The sequence below is a fragment of the Salvia miltiorrhiza genome, chromosome 6 (genome assembly GCF_028751815.1).
Source record: "Salvia miltiorrhiza cultivar Shanhuang (shh) chromosome 6, IMPLAD_Smil_shh, whole genome shotgun sequence".
Classification (NCBI taxonomy): Eukaryota; Viridiplantae; Streptophyta; class Magnoliopsida; order Lamiales; family Lamiaceae; genus Salvia; species Salvia miltiorrhiza.
In genome coordinates, this window is record NC_080392.1 from 23091418 (window position 1) to 23109269 (window position 17852).

The 17852-nt window shown below is 34.6% G+C and overlaps 1 protein-coding gene and 2 long non-coding RNA genes across 4 annotated transcripts; 1 reads left to right on the forward strand and 2 right to left on the reverse strand.

Moving 5' to 3' along the window:
* The first annotated feature begins 167 nt into the window (after positions 1-167).
* LOC130990655 (uncharacterized) lies at positions 168-680 on the forward strand. The gene has a single exon (XM_057914882.1). The coding sequence runs from the start codon at positions 168-170 to the stop codon at positions 678-680; it is 513 nt and encodes a 170-aa protein (XP_057770865.1).
* Positions 681-702: 22 nt separating this feature from the next.
* Positions 703-4214, reverse strand: LOC130990088 (uncharacterized). Of its 2 annotated transcripts, none has more exons than XR_009090818.1 (2): positions 3802-4214; positions 703-998 (listed from the first exon to the last, which is right to left on the reverse strand). It is a non-coding gene; the product is annotated as an uncharacterized LOC130990088 (long non-coding RNA). The 2 variants fall into 2 exon arrangements; XR_009090819.1 differs by lacking the exon at positions 3802-4214 and adding an exon at positions 1619-1697.
* Positions 4215-5449: 1235 nt separating this feature from the next.
* LOC130987385 (uncharacterized) lies at positions 5450-9018 on the reverse strand. The gene is made up of 2 exons (XR_009089710.1): positions 8606-9018; positions 5450-5802 (listed from the first exon to the last, which is right to left on the reverse strand). It is a non-coding gene; the product is annotated as an uncharacterized LOC130987385 (long non-coding RNA).
* Between the last annotated feature and the right edge of the window lie 8834 nt (positions 9019-17852).

Sequence of the window (17852 nt, forward strand, 5' to 3'; positions counted from 1 at the left end):
CTGAGATTCGCCTACCACAAAATCAACAACCGAGGATTTTGGAGCAGGGGAATTTGAAACTTGACGAGGTTTGTTTGTCCTCTACAATACCGTCTGAAGGAACAGCTTCTGTGCCTAACTACACAAAGCTGCCGCCACCAGAGGGTAGGATTTCCTACGCCTCGATCATGCAAAACCGGGTTGAACGACCTCCAGATTTACCGGCGCATAAATTCTCAGCTCTTAAGGCCGAGAAACTTGCTGATGGGTTCTCTCTCACCATTCCAAAACAGATGTATCAAAAACGTATTGCTGAATTCAAATTCTCTGTTATTGGAAGGGTGTTACTACGGAAAGGAAGCAAGCCACAGGCGACACATCAGTTGAAGCTTGAACTCAACAATTTGTGGGGTATCCAATCAGAGTGGAAGCTTCTCACTTTGGGTAAGGGTTTCTTCACCATGAAATTCTCTACTCTTGAAGATAAAAAACTTGCGAAAACCAAAATTGTTTGGGATCTGGCTGCGGGTTCCATCCGCCTCCGCGATTGGGTGCCATGTTTCAATCCCTACAAGGAAGTCTCTTCTATTTGTCAAGTTTGGGTTCGGATTTATTACCTTCCGAATGAGTTTTGGGATCCTAAGGTAATAACAGCAATCGCTAGAATTATTGGTTTTTGTCACACCCCAATTCTTGAATGAATAAATATAATCGAGGTGCAACTAATTCATAGAAATAAACAAGGAACAACCTTGTTAAAACCCGAATAATAAGATAGAGAGTCGGGCTATGCCCCTTTGGATCACAAGTTTTGTTTCATGCTTCTGACAACCGACATTCATTAGCATAAATTTAGTAGTGAAGAGTCTAAGCTCGGTCAGGTATATCATTTGAAATTTAACATGAAGATCTTAAGTTGAGAAAACAAAAGACTGATATGAGTAATTGCTACAGCGGAAGTCTAACATAGGAATTTATCGCTAGCCTCAGCTCCGTCCCGTCAGCACCGGCCAGCCAACCTGAAAACATTTGAAAGTATTTTTGGGCTAAGTACTAATGTACTTAGTGGGCATGCATTTTCTGAAACATTTTATATTTTAATAAAGACAGTTTATCCAATCATACTTGACATGACTTAGAAGGTTTTAAATTGAAATAACTTCTAAGCATGTTAAAACATTTTCTTTCATTTGTGCGCACATGTCACACTCCCTTTCTGTTACTCGCTGTGATCCCGGACCTTTTAGCCACCGACGGATCTCTGTCTCCCGCTTACTTGAACTGAGGGCGTAACCCAGACAAGTTTACTTTGACCTCGGGACGCTACCCAGGCAGGCCTGATATTTCTCATGCTCCGGAACACATCCAGCCGAGCACCCTTATAACGCCTCTGGTTAGAGCCCGATGGAGATCAACCCACCGAGTCAACTAACAAGTGTACACAATTCTCAAACAACGTATTAGGTCATAAGAGAACCTCAATTGATTAACTGCGCGAGCCTTAAACAGAGCAGAGTGCACATAAACATTTTATTGGATAAACAGTTTTCATTACATTAAATAAACAATTTGCATTTTATTGAAACATTTAGAGCTTAATAACTCAATCATACTTTGTACATTTGGAAAGTAAGCCCACCTGGTTAGGCAAAGCCTGAAGATCATACACATAAAAACATGTCTTGGGAAAGCAGCGCTAATCTCCCTGGTCACAAAGCATACAAGAAATTCTATTCTTAATAGGTCTCCTTGATCTTAAGTCATGGTGTAATGCTTAACATTCTATGATTCACTTAGCCGGGTTTTCAAAATTTAATGAATAAATAATTGAAAACATTTCTCTTGAGTTAAGAACACCAACAATATTCTTACTCAACTTTCTTAAATAATTGAAATTATAAATAAAACCAATTAAATCATAAATACTCTTATTGCAAAATAAATGCAATATCATGTCATGCTTGGCATATAATAAGAAATTACTTAAAATATGCTTATAATAATAATTTAATATTATTATAAAAATTTACTCTTTGAAAATAATTAATTAAACTTAATAAATCTAATTAATTATAATAGTGTAGCTCCTTTAAAAAAAATCTGCACAATTCCAATTAAATAAATACTTGATGCAAATGATTTCATGCTTAATCATATATGCACATAATAATAATATTATTATGCAAATCATCTTTAAAAATAATTAATTAAACTCAAATAAAGAGTCAAATTAATAAATCAATTAAACAAGTCCAAAAATTAAATGGAAGCTCATGTTTTTGTTTTAAAATTCGTAGCCCAATAAAATGCAGTCCATCACTTAAAAAAAACAGGCCCAAGACTTAATAAATAAATCAGTTTTGTCTAATTAAATCATCAATCAAATATGTAAGGCAATTCAATTAATAAAATTTTAGCCCATTTCGAAAATTTAAAAAGGCCCAGCTAAATAAATAGACATGGCCCTATTAAAAAATAAAAACAAGCCCAAACATTTATTAAAATCGGCCCAAATAATTTAACTCGGCCCAAAATAGGAGCCCAAACTCAAACCCAACACTCAAGCCCACTCCCCAAGCCCTAGCCCAACCCTCAAAGCCCAACTCCCATCCCTACTTCTTCCCCCCATCAGCCACACGCACACACACTCACGCTTCAATCACTTTCACGCCTCTCTCGCCTATTTCTTCTCTCTGCTCGGTCGAGTGCGGCACCGCCTCCGGCGCGCCGCCTCGCCGGACGCTTCCTCCCCTCCCTCAAAACCTCGCCGCCACAGCTCCTCCTCCTGCGACGAACGCCGCCGTCGACCGGCCTCCTTCCTTGGCAACGACGATAGGTACCGCCGCCGCCTCCCTCCGTTCTCACTCAGTCCGCTCCCGGCGGCTGCAGCAGCAAGGCCGCCGCCGACCGCGACTCTCTCACTCTCAGCTCACTCCGACCGATAGCAGTAGAAGAACCACCGCCGTCGCCGTCCTTCCCTCGACAAAATCCAGCCCAGACCCGGCTCAGAGCGGCAACAAGGCCCTTGCCTCGCCGCCTCTCCCTCAAATCTCCGGCGACAGCAGGCTTTGCCGCCGTCGACTCTCCTTTTCCCTCCACTGACTCAACCCATCTCTCTCTCTCTTCTGTGACAGTGGCGAACCACCACCGCCACCTCTCTCTCTCGCTCAACTCTCTCTCATTGAATCAGACCGGCGAGCAACCATGAAGGCCGCTGCCGTTGTCGACTCTTTCTCTTCGGCTGGTAACAGCCGCCCACCGTGTAGCTCGCCGGAGGAGCAGCAGCGACAAGCCGCGCCACCCTCGGCTTTCTACACACACCAGGACACATAGACGGAGGTAGCACGCAGCCGCCGTCCACCGACTCTCTCTCTCAAGCCGTGGCCGGGCAGCAGCGGCACCACCGCCGTGCTCTGCCTCCCTCCGCTGAACTTTGGCCGACGGCAGCAGCTTCATGCCGCCACCATCGCCGCCCTCTTATCTCCCTCGGAACTCTCTCCCGGCTCTCTTTCTCTATGTGAGAACAGAGCACTACAGACAAGCCTCAATTTCTGGCAACCGCAACGAAGTCACGGCCGTGGTCCTTCCCGACTCGACACAGCAAGCAAAAACAAGCTTAAAACTCATTTCATTTTTTTTTCTTCATTCGTTTCTTATTCAAACATGTATGCAGATGTATATGAATGCTTTGTTCAAAAGTCTTCGTTCAATTTATAAGTGAGAGTAAGTGACGTGCATACACAAAAACATGAATTGTTGTCTGTTGTACATTAGAGGTTTGAGTACTGGAGGAAATCACTGAAACTGAATTTGGGTGCTAACCGTGAATGGAGGTAAAATGGACAGAGTGATTTGTAGATGAAATCTTTAGAGCTTTCAGCTGAGTTTGTGGAGTCCGTGTGGTATAGCTGAACTTCTGTGGGTGTAGCTCCGCACTTAGTTCCTTGGTATGTAGGAGAAATGGTAAGTGGAAGGAAATGGGTATTTTGTTGGAGAAATAGGCATGGCTAAAGCTTATTTTGGTGGGGGGCAAAGGATAGTGTGTAGTGTGGGTGGAAAGTGGGGAAAGTGGAAATTGGTGGGGAAAAAGTATCGTGTGGTGTAGTGTAGTGTGAGTGTAAAGTGTGAGTGTAGAGTGTGAGTGGAAAGAGTGAGTGTAAAAAATAAATAAATAAAATATAATGAAAACTGTAATAATCGTTCAGTGTGCGCTTAAATAAATAACTCGTGTAGATACTAAATGTTAAATTAAATAAATATGCAATGCATATAAATTTAATAACTAAATTTATAAATGTTTTTTTTTGTTTTTTTAAAACACTTTTGTTGGAATTAAAATAAATTCATTTTCTTTATATCCGGCGTGAATCATCCTGACTTCTAAGTTCAAAATAATTCTAAATTTAGCTAAGAAATAACGGGGTGTTACATCCCTCCCTCCTTATAAAAATTTCGTCCTCGAAATTGCATACTTGGGAAATCTAGTTTGGAGTACTAGACATTCACTATCAGTGCACCTACATAGCTTGATGCTTATCATATTTTCTAATCGTGAGAATGCTACGTCTGATGTCTCGAGAACTGTTGACAAACAAACTCATTCTAATCATACTATGCTTATCGTGATCAAAGAAGATCTTATTGGGACAACTATATAGTACGAGTTTATACATTGGGATGACTAAATTGACAATCACCGAGATCATAGTCATGTGGGCTGGCCAGACCCAGCACAACGAATCACTCAGTCAAATGGGAGCTTCGCCCCCAATCATGTCAACTTCTTATCTCTTATAAAGCTCTAAGTCAACTTCTAACTTAAAGCACTTACTTCTAAGTACTTCAATCATAAATCTTTGGTATCATATAGGTCCATTCTATGTCGTTCTAGCGGTGCTATCACGACTAACATTCGTAAGGCATTATTGGGTGGTTTTCAAACGATTTGTAAAAGAACTCATCATTCTAATCATATAGGCAGTGAACCTAAAATGATAACATAAAGCTTTCTCATCATTCATTCATACATACATACATACATATATTTGCTTTTTTTTTTTTTTTGAGTCATATGGACATTAAATGTCCCTTTCATGAAAAACTTTGCTTATGCCGGAAAGATTCAAGGAATCTAACTCGACCATACATACATACATACATTGATTCGTTAAGGGCTCGGGTTGTCCCAAACACGAAATACATTCATTGAGTCGTTATGGGTTCGGGTAGTCCCAAACACGACAAAAAGCATTCACATAGCATCGTAAACATAAGGCGCACATTTTCTTGAAAACTTTCATAACATCTGAAATACATATATGTATATTTTTGAAACTATTATCGTACCTTGGTTGCGGCAGTGTGACGGTGAGCTGAGGGCTACTGACATTCTTAGAAGTCTAGAGATACTATTCTAGACTCAACATCAAAAGCTTATGGTTATCAGAGTCATGAAAGAAAACTCATGCTCTGATACCATTCTGTCACACCCCAATTCTTGAATGAATAAATATAATCGAGGTGCAACTAATTCATAGAAATAAACAAGGAACAACCTTGTTAAAACCCGAATAATAAGATAGAGAGTCGGGCTATGCCCCTTTGGATCACAAGTTTTGTTTCATGCTTCTGACAACCGACATTCATTAGCATAAATTTAGTAGTGAAGAGTCTAAGCTCGGTCAGGTATATCATTTGAAATTTAACATGAAGATCTTAAGTTGAGAAAACAAAAGACTGATATGAGTAATTGCTACAGCGGAAGTCTAACATAGGAATTTATCGCTAGCCTCAGCTCCGTCCCGTCAGCACCGGCCAGCCAACCTGAAAACATTTGAAAGTATTTTTGGGCTAAGTACTAATGTACTTAGTGGGCATGCATTTTCTGAAACATTTTATATTTTAATAAAGACAGTTTATCCAATCATACTTGACATGACTTAGAAGGTTTTAAATTGAAATAACTTCTAAGCATGTTAAAACATTTTCTTTCATTTGTGCGCACATGTCACACTCCCTTTCTGTTACTCGCTGTGATCCCGGACCTTTTAGCCACCGACGGATCTCTGTCTCCCGCTTACTTGAACTGAGGGCGTAACCCAGACAAGTTTACTTTGACCTCGGGACGCTACCCAGGCAGGCCTGATATTTCTCATGCTCCGGAACACATCCAGCCGAGCACCCTTATAACGCCTCTGGTTAGAGCCCGATGGAGATCAACCCACCGAGTCAACTAACAAGTGTACACAATTCTCAAACAACGTATTAGGTCATAAGAGAACCTCAATTGATTAACTGCGCGAGCCTTAAACAGAGCAGAGTGCACATAAACATTTTATTGGATAAACAGTTTTCATTACATTAAATAAACAATTTGCATTTTATTGAAACATTTAGAGCTTAATAACTCAATCATACTTTGTACATTTGGAAAGTAAGCCCACCTGGTTAGGCAAAGCCTGAAGATCATACACATAAAAACATGTCTTGGGAAAGCAGCGCTAATCTCCCTGGTCACAAAGCATACAAGAAATTCTATTCTTAATAGGTCTCCTTGATCTTAAGTCATGGTGTAATGCTTAACATTCTATGATTCACTTAGCCGGGTTTTCAAAATTTAATGAATAAATAATTGAAAACATTTCTCTTGAGTTAAGAACACCAACAATATTCTTACTCAACTTTCTTAAATAATTGAAATTATAAATAAAACCAATTAAATCATAAATACTCTTATTGCAAAATAAATGCAATATCATGTCATGCTTGGCATATAATAAGAAATTACTTAAAATATGCTTATAATAATAATTTAATATTATTATAAAAATTTACTCTTTGAAAATAATTAATTAAACTTAATAAATCTAATTAATTATAATAGTGTAGCTCCTTTAAAAAAAATCTGCACAATTCCAATTAAATAAATACTTGATGCAAATGATTTCATGCTTAATCATATATGCACATAATAATAATATTATTATGCAAATCATCTTTAAAAATAATTAATTAAACTCAAATAAAGAGTCAAATTAATAAATCAATTAAACAAGTCCAAAAATTAAATGGAAGCTCATGTTTTTGTTTTAAAATTCGTAGCCCAATAAAATGCAGTCCATCACTTAAAAAAAACAGGCCCAAGACTTAATAAATAAATCAGTTTTGTCTAATTAAATCATCAATCAAATATGTAAGGCAATTCAATTAATAAAATTTTAGCCCATTTCGAAAATTTAAAAAGGCCCAGCTAAATAAATAGACATGGCCCTATTAAAAAATAAAAACAAGCCCAAACATTTATTAAAATCGGCCCAAATAATTTAACTCGGCCCAAAATAGGAGCCCAAACTCAAACCCAACACTCAAGCCCACTCCCCAAGCCCTAGCCCAACCCTCAAAGCCCAACTCCCATCCCTACTTCTTCCCCCCATCAGCCACACGCACACACACTCACGCTTCAATCACTTTCACGCCTCTCTCGCCTATTTCTTCTCTCTGCTCGGTCGAGTGCGGCACCGCCTCCGGCGCGCCGCCTCGCCGGACGCTTCCTCCCCTCCCTCAAAACCTCGCCGCCACAGCTCCTCCTCCTGCGACGAACGCCGCCGTCGACCGGCCTCCTTCCTTGGCAACGACGATAGGTACCGCCGCCGCCTCCCTCCGTTCTCACTCAGTCCGCTCCCGGCGGCTGCAGCAGCAAGGCCGCCGCCGACCGCGACTCTCTCACTCTCAGCTCACTCCGACCGATAGCAGTAGAAGAACCACCGCCGTCGCCGTCCTTCCCTCGACAAAATCCAGCCCAGACCCGGCTCAGAGCGGCAACAAGGCCCTTGCCTCGCCGCCTCTCCCTCAAATCTCCGGCGACAGCAGGCTTTGCCGCCGTCGACTCTCCTTTTCCCTCCACTGACTCAACCCATCTCTCTCTCTCTTCTGTGACAGTGGCGAACCACCACCGCCACCTCTCTCTCTCGCTCAACTCTCTCTCATTGAATCAGACCGGTGAGCAACCATGAAGGCCGCTGCCGTTGTCGACTCTTTCTCTTCGGCTGGTAACAGCCGCCCACCGTGTAGCTCGCCGGAGGAGCAGCAGCGACAAGCCGCGCCACCCTCGGCTTTCTACACACACCAGGACACATAGACGGAGGTAGCACGCAGCCGCCGTCCACCGACTCTCTCTCTCAAGCCGTGGCCGGGCAGCAGCGGCACCACCGCCGTGCTCTGCCTCCCTCCGCTGAACTTTGGCCGACGGCAGCAGCTTCATGCCGCCACCATCGCCGCCCTCTTATCTCCCTCGGAACTCTCTCCCGGCTCTCTTTCTCTATGTGAGAACAGAGCACTACAGACAAGCCTCAATTTCTGGCAACCGCAACGAAGTCACGGCCGTGGTCCTTCCCGACTCGACACAGCAAGCAAAAACAAGCATAAAACTCATTTCATTTTTTTTTCTTCATTCGTTTCTTATTCAAACATGTATGCAGATGTATATGAATGCTTTGTTCAAAAGTCTTCGTTCAATTTATAAGTGAGAGTAAGTGACGTGCATACACAAAAACATGAATTGTTGTCTGTTGTACATTAGAGGTTTGAGTACTGGAGGAAATCACTGAAACTGAATTTGGGTGCTAACCGTGAATGGAGGTAAAATGGACAGAGTGATTTGTAGATGAAATCTTTAGAGCTTTCAGCTGAGTTTGTGGAGTCCGTGTGGTATAGCTGAACTTCTGTGGGTGTAGCTCCGCACTTAGTTCCTTGGTATGTAGGAGAAATGGTAAGTGGAAGGAAATGGGTATTTTGTTGGAGAAATAGGCATGGCTAAAGCTTATTTTGGTGGGGGGCAAAGGATAGTGTGTAGTGTGGGTGGAAAGTGGGGAAAGTGGAAATTGGTGGGGAAAAAGTATCGTGTGGTGTAGTGTAGTGTGAGTGTAAAGTGTGAGTGTAGAGTGTGAGTGGAAAGAGTGAGTGTAAAAAATAAATAAATAAAATATAATGAAAACTGTAATAATCGTTCAGTGTGCGCTTAAATAAATAACTCGTGTAGATACTAAATGTTAAATTAAATAAATATGCAATGCATATAAATTTAATAACTAAATTTATAAATGTTTTTTTTTGTTTTTTTAAAACACTTTTGTTGGAATTAAAATAAATTCATTTTCTTTATATCCGGCGTGAATCATCCTGACTTCTAAGTTCAAAATAATTCTAAATTTAGCTAAGAAATAACGGGGTGTTACAGTTTTCCAATCAAAATTGATGGTGTATCAGCTTATGGAGAGGTCGGCCATTTCATTCGTGTGCTTATTGAACTAGATCTCGCTCAGCCATTGCAGGAATCGATGCTTATAGATTGTGAACATCCTTTCTATGTTGAGTTTAGCTATGAACAATTGTCTTTCTTTTGCTCGAATTGCCGCATCACTGGACATCAGGTGGAAAAGTGTACAAAGCTTAAGCAGAAGGACAGCCAGGACAGTAAAGAAGCTCTGGAAGCAGATCAGAATGTCGCAATTCCTATCGAGTCTTCTACTGATAATGAAAACAAGGGCAACAAGGTGTCGGTTAAGCCTAAAGCTCATTTGGCTTCTAATTTTGGGAAGAATCATGATAAACCTGCTGCGGTTTGGTCAAAGGTTGTCGAACAGGCGGTAAAAAAATAGGTTGCTGCTCCGGTTCTTGAGAAAGAGGCTGTCGAGACGCGAAATGCATTTCAGGCTCTGGATTTGGAGAATAATGAGGATACTTGTTTGGATATGGGCGTGGATCCTATTTCTGGAACGTCTTTCGGGATTCATTCATCTGAGCCGGATTCGTTGGAAAAAATCATGGTTCCGATTCAGGGGGATAAAGATGTGATTAAAGATAGTGACTTGGTCATTAACGAGGAAGACTCGGATGTGGAGGAAACTTTGGAAATGGAGGCTCCGGATGGCGCGGATTTGAACAGACTTTTTTTTGACGACACAGCTGTTGCTCTCGAAAGTGACCCAAATTTGGACAAAAACGGGGGTGTTCCGCATGAAGGTAACAAAGATTTGTCCGCTCTTGCCCCGGACAATATTACTAGTCGCATTTGTCGATTAGAGGAGCAGGTTAGTCAGGGAATGCAATCACTCTCGGACAAGACGACAAAGCGAGGACGTGGCCGCCCAAAGGGCACGGGAAAGGGCATGGGAAGTGAGCCGATGCAAGCGGTTCCGGAAGGTAGCATAAAAGGTCGCCTCAGGAATGCGGGAGAAATGGGCTACAAGCCGAGTAACTTTGTGGTTGATTGTAGCTATAGTGATATCATGAGTGCAATGAATAATATAGTTCATAGACGTTGGTCAGATGAAATGGACGACTATCCTGATTTATGGGATCACTAGTATCTTCAGGTTTCTTAGTTTAACGATCTCTTTTCGAGTTTCGTGCCCTTAGTCTGCGTTTTGTGCTCTCAAGGGATTCTATTTTCTTTTTCTTTTATAATAAACCTTAATTTAATAAAATATAATGTATGGTAGTTTAGCCACACATAATTTCAAAATGTGTAGGTAATTCACACAAAAAAATTCATTAGTTATTGACATTTAAAATGTGTGGCAAAAATATTTTCGTGACATTTATTATTTTACGGTTATTTTTAAGTTTTATTTATGTATAATAAAATTTATTTTTAAATTTGTTGTGCCAGCGTGGCAAACTAGTAAAAGTTATTAACCACACATAATTCTAAATTATGTATGCGTGGGTAATGAATTTTTATCATTATTTATTCTTGACATGTAAGAAACGTGGAAAAATATTTTTAGCTACATTTATATTTTGGCTTTAATTAATTATTTATGTAAATCTTAATTGATGTTTTACCCACACATAATTACCCACACATATTTTGAAAAATGTGTAGGTGAAACAATTTGAAACTTTCAATTAATTATTGACATTTAAAATGTGTAGCAGAAAATGGCGGTAATTCTTTTTTAAGTTTTATTTTATTTAATAAAGTTTATTTTTATATTTGGTGTGCACCTCTATTATTTTTTTTAAACCACACATAATATATGTGTGGATAATAATTTTTATATTTATATTTTGACAAATTAAAGTAAATTTAATTTTATTTTTATATATTAGTGCCAACTAATCAATTGATTTCTCTACAATTATACAATAAAATAAAAATTAAATAGTCTTTAACATTAAAATAGGCATAAAAAAACAAGAATGAATATGTTAAAAAAAAACACAAGAATTAAAATAGGCATAAAAATTAAATACTAGTCTTTAACATTAAAATCGAACTCAATAAAGAATATGATTGTTTAAACTCTCAACAACTAAAAGACAATAAAATATTAACAAACTAATCAATGTCATTAGAACTAACTACCCCTATTGTAATTTTTACCCCACTCAAAACAACTTTATCAAATTTCTTAGTATCCGTGCCGGCACCCAAATGGGACACTTTTTCGTGGACGGAGGGAGTAATAAAAAATAAAGTCCATTATTACGGAAAATCCTTTTAAATACCACATAATAAAAAATAAAAATTTTTACACTCATTCATAAAAATATAAGTTTTTTATATCAAAATATATTATATTACTACATTACCCTCACTATATATTAATAAGTTTAAAGAAATAAAAAAGTACTATAAATTACAGCTTGCACATGATGACAAGACATGGTCGTGTAGCCCCAATGTATACCTCAATATTTCACCTCATTTATTTGCGCTGCAAGAGGAAAGAAGAGCAGGAAATTTCTTATGGCATTGTGGGTGTGCACAATTTGGTTGATTTGGGAAAAAAGAAATGACAGCAGGTTTGAAGGAAAGGCTTGGGATATCGAGAAGTTAATTCTTGAAATTAAAGGTAGACTTTGGAGTTGGAATAAGATTTTTAAAATTGTTGACGCGAACACTTCTTTCTCTACGTGGTGTTCACGTGGATTTTCGCTTTCTTTCTTGTACTAACCTTCGGTACCTCTAGTACCAGTGGTTATCCTTCCTTCTTCTCAATAAAGTTTGCTTGATCAAAAAAAAAAAAAAACATGGTCGTGTAGCCACCGTGTATAGCCATTTTGTGCACACGATGATTGTACATGGTAGCTACATGACCGTGTCTTGATCTTTCATATGCACAATTAGTGGTATACATACGTGCACACGATGGTTGTACACGGTGGATACACGATCGTGTCTTGTCATCGTGTGCAAGCCGTAACTTGTACTCTTTTATTTAGGGTGTTTTAGTCTTTTATTGATTTTGGTATGAAAAAGTTATACTCTTATAAATGAATGTAAAAAACTTCTATGTTTTATGCTTTGGTATTAAAAGATATGTTCTCCCTTATTAAATTCTTGGTAATTATTTCTACTAAAAAATAGATGTGATTTTGGAAAATTATTCAAATAACTAAAAATCACAATTTATGACTCAGAGAGATAATCGTTTTGTTTATTGTGTTCTGTGTTCGTTAGAAATGTTTGCTCATTACCTCACAAGAAAAAAACAAGTGGTTTGATCGTATGTAGACGAAAACAACAAATAATCACGGGAAGTTAAGGAGTTTAAGGAGTTTTGCTCCTTACCTCACCAATTTAAGAGCCATAATTATTGAATACCAACAAATTTTTAAGGAGTTTTTAAAATCTGAATTGAATAACTGTGGACTTTTGAAATATAATTTTTTTAAAAAATTATGAATTGAATACACCCCTTTTATCTTTTTAAATTAATCATTTATTTGTTTATATATATATATATATATATATATATATATATGGGTGGTCTAATATAAGAACACTTATAAAATAGGAACAAATCATGTCCATTAGATCTCGGTTGATCTTGTGGCTTGAAATTTGTCTAATCAAAACATAATTCGTAACAAAAGAACTTCAGATTCGTGCATAGAATATAATTCGTAACAAAAGCACATTCAATTCGTAATAAGAAAAACGTATGAATTGCAAGAGAAACATTTACGAATTTCGGATCTCCATATAATTTGATCTGAGCCATTAATTCACTATGATCTAATGGACAGAATTTGTTCCTATTTTACACACTTAAAAGTGTTTTCATGGTATCCCACCCCTATATATATATATATGTATATATATATATATGGATGAGCTAAAATAAAAACACTTTCTAGAATATAAAATAGGAATTATTTTCAGTCCTTAGATCATCAAGATCTACAGTTGATTCATCACCTTGTTGAATGAATTCATGATTTTGAGTTCAAATCTTATAAGTAGCAAAAAAAATATTTTTCACAATTCATATATTTACACAGAAAATTTATATGTGTTCTACACAAATTCATATATTTTAGGTAATTCGTATTTTATATATTAAAAAGTGTTTATATTATTACCCTCCATATATATATATATATATACACGTAATATATCACTGCAAATTTATAATGACCCCCCCCCCCCCCCCCCCCATTTTGTCCAATAAATTTGATTTGTATAATATCACTTCCTACTAGTGCAAATATATATATTCATTTGCATATAATTAATAAGTGAACACATTTTTTTAGGGTATATCTACTAGGCAAATATTGTACACGCTACATATTTATTGTCCATTTATAAATAATACAATAATCACTCCTAATCTACTTGTCTGCGTACATAAAATTAACTGGTGGAGTTTCTCCTAATTTATTTTTAATCCATATAATTACATGACAAATAATTGACATTGGATACTCGTACTCCCACGCATTATTTTTCTTACCGAAATATTTAATTAATGAGTTGAATACAACATGCCAGATACGCATTACTATCATTTTCCTTATATATGTTACTTTTATTAATATAATATTTCATCCGTTTACAAAAATAATTTTAAAAAAAGACACAAATTTTAATAAAAATAATTGAATGTATCTATCTATATATAATATAAAAAATCAGTACAAAGCAACTTTTCACCGCCAAATTTTCTCTCTCCCATTATTCTCTAAACTAGTATATCCGCCCGTGCGATGCACGGCGAATATTGAAATCAAACGTCATTTTAAAGAAGTGGTCTCATGTAAAATAGTTTATTTATAAACTATCTTTCTTTCCTTTTCCTTTATCTTTTTATTTTATTATTTTATTTCTTTTTAAAATTAAAAAATTCGACTAATTATAAAAATATTTATATGCATATTAAATTAAAGATCACAATAAGAGATTTAATTTGATATATTTTACATACATGTTTAAATTTAAATGTAAAGGTTATACTATTTATTTAAAGATTAAATGTCTTAAGAATTCTCTCTCATTTTTCATCTTTTTTTGAATAAATCTATTATTATTATTATTATTATTATTATTATTATTATTATTATTATTATTATTATTATTATTATTATTATCTTTTAACTTATTATTTTTGCCTTTTCATATTTTAATGTTGTGATTTTTTTATTTTTTCAAAATTTAGCTTAAATATATTCAGTTAATTTATTTATTTTTATTATATTTATACATATGATAATTGAGTTGATATCAATTTTATATTAATATAAAAATATAAAAACGTTTTCCGTGCATTGCACGGGATGCAAATGCTAGTATAGATAGTTAGTTTTTTTTTTGAGCGAAAGTATATATAGTTAGCTATTTATTTATTTATCAAAAACTCACTTGATCACTATGAGAAAATTATTATTCATTTAATTTAATATTATTTTACAACATTATGTAAAAAAAGTAAAAAAAATTCCATTAATGGTAGTAATATTTTATTTTCAACCTGTGGAACGACGTCCCTCATCTATTTTATATAAATACGTAGTTATAAAAAATATGAATGTAATATGAATGTAATATTTTGTTCTTCGAATTTATGGAGATCTATGTAATATGAATGTAATATTTTGTTTTTTATATTCAGAGTTTTTTCTATTTTCTTCTTCAAATTTATGGGGAATTGTGTTTGTCCAAATTTTTAGGCAAAGAGTGAGAGAGAAATTTAATTTAGGAGTACATGATAAAATAGTATATTTGCATATATATTTTAAATAAGATGCTATAAAAACAGGAGCAAAATTAAGGGCGAATAGAATTATCTAATTACTCCATTTCATGTTCCAAATTAATAAGTGCAATAATAATATAAAAACATCCCTAATTTTTTTTATCATCTTTGACTCTCAGCGCCGCTTGCCTTCTTCTTGTTTTCTTCTGTTTATTCAGCAGCACCGCTTGTTTCTCCAGTTGTATTCTCTTTTCTGTCTTGCTGTTGTTTCTCCATTAGAAGGAAGCTCTAAAAATTGTTGATGTTGTTGTTGTTTTATGGTGTTATTTCGAAATCGGGCAGCTGAAATCTTTGCATTGTTTCTCTATGTTTTCAGAAATTGCCTCTATGTTTCAAATCGTTGTTGTTTCTCCTTTCATAAAGCTTGTTTATGTTGATATAGAAATCTGTCGCAAAAGAAATTCAACAACAATTGACGCACGTTTATTTAAATCCCTCAAAATTTGGGAATAAAAATTGTGAAAGAAACTGTCAAAAAATGGCGGTAAAAACTATTCGTTAAAAACTGTGTTTTCATATATTAATAGATTTAACTAACTTCTCTCACTTCTAACCAACTCTCTCTCTCTCTCTCTCTCTCTCTCTCTCTATTTTTCTTTTTCTTTTTCTTTGCAAGTTTTCAATTTTTATTTTATTTTCTTTAAATTTTTTTACATTTAAAATTTTTATTTTTCCTAAAATTTATACATTTAAATTAATTAAAAATTTAATACGTATGTCAAATTAAATATCATGACATGAACTTTAATTTAATTTATAAAAGTATATAAAAAACTTTAAAATAAAAAGAAAATATTCAAATTAAATTTTTTAAAATTAATCTCTTTCTCTCTGTTATTTTATAAAGGAAGTTAGTTTTTCATCTTTTTTGCTATTTGCATAAAATATTTTATGAAATCATGAAAATTATGTACATTTTATTATGCAAGACTGCAATTATTTTTATTACTCTTTTATTTAAATTTTTTATTTTATTTTTTTCACTATATTCATGTTTTAAACTTGCACGAGTTTTTCATAATTTCATTTTGTGTTATACTTATGATTTTTTTTATTGTTATTAGTGTAGAGAGATACGGACCATAGTGCATTTAGTTATTTTCATATGTTTTGTCGTATGTTTGGATTGCTTCAGTAGATTATTTCGTATTGGTTGTATATAAAAATATGAAATTTAATGATGTACAATTGAGTTTTAAATGAGTTTTAATTTTAATATATTTTTTTTAATCCAACTTGGTGTAGGAATTTATATTGGTTTATTTTAGAATTCTTTAATCTAATAGAGAAAAAAAAAAGATAAATTCATAGATCTGAATTTTTTTTTCATGTAAAAAAAGTAGAATTGAACATATGATTTATATTTATTTAAACTAACAATAACTTTTTTTGTAATATATATATATATATATATATATATATTTAAATGTAATAACTTTATAAATTCAATACAATATTCTCACATTCTTACGAAAAAATATAATTTTCACAATAACCAATCCATATATAAACTAGGCATGTAAATAATTTTTATAGGCATGTAAATAATTTTCATATAATATTTGAATCCCCTACATTATGAAGAATGTGTATTAAAAGATTTTTCATAAAATCTAAGGATATTTTTATTTAAAATTTACCAACCTCCTTAAATTTTATAGTCTGAATACCTCTTAATTTCGATGTCCATCGTGCATCGCACGAATGGACGTATACTAGTTATGAGTGAAAAAGAAATTTTATTTAAAAATAATGTTAATAGTGATAATAAATTGTATTATGAGTACAGAAATGAGTGATATAAAGTTTCTAAAAATAAAAAGGAATTAATATTTATGAATATTTTAAAATGGCAAAAAGGAAAAAAAAAAATTGGATAGAAAGAATACATAATTTTTTTTAGGCAAAAATGAAACTTATATTAAATTTTGATGAACCATATCTACATAATTATTAATCACAAAAACTTGTGTACAATTAGGTATACCGTATAATCGGGTTGATCAACATTTAGACCCTGACCCGCATCTTTATCTGAACCTGTATCTTGACTCAAATCGTATAAATGACACTATTCTGTTATATAAATGGCAATGTCTATAATTGATACTATTTGATTATATAAATGACATTGTAACATTTTAAAATATTATAGTGTCATTTTCAATCTTATAGTGTCATTTAAAGTATTAATTATAGTGTTATTTACAATATTATAGTGTCAATTACATAAAGTGTCATTTATATTTATGAATATATAGTGTCAATTATACACAGTATCATTTACAATGTTATAGTGTCATTTATATACTATAATAATGTCAATTACAGACATCGTGGATAATTAAATAGTGCAATTTACACGAGTCGAATCAGAATGCGGATTCAAATCAAAATGCGAATCAAAATCTGAATATGAGTCAACTTGATTATACGGTACATCTGGTTGTACCCAAGACAACCTCATTATTAATATAGGGTTATTAATTGTTCTCGCAGATAAATTTTGTGGTTTAAGTAAATGCACATTAATTTACGTACAGCGATATTAAGGAAGTGGCACATGCATGCACGTGAACGAGGGCCAAGGCATGTGGGCCGCTGACAATTATTATATAATTCACGCACAATAATCGTAATTCCCAAGTCCTAATGATTTTTAATTGTGCCCATAAAATTAGTTATTTTTGTTTTGAAGAACCATAAAATTAGTTATTTAAGTAAAGAGAAAAGCCTAATCATACAACAACATTAGAATTAACACAAAGGTAAATTATCAAATTAGTACTATTTTTTACCATTTTTAATTTGTTAAATATTGATGAGCAT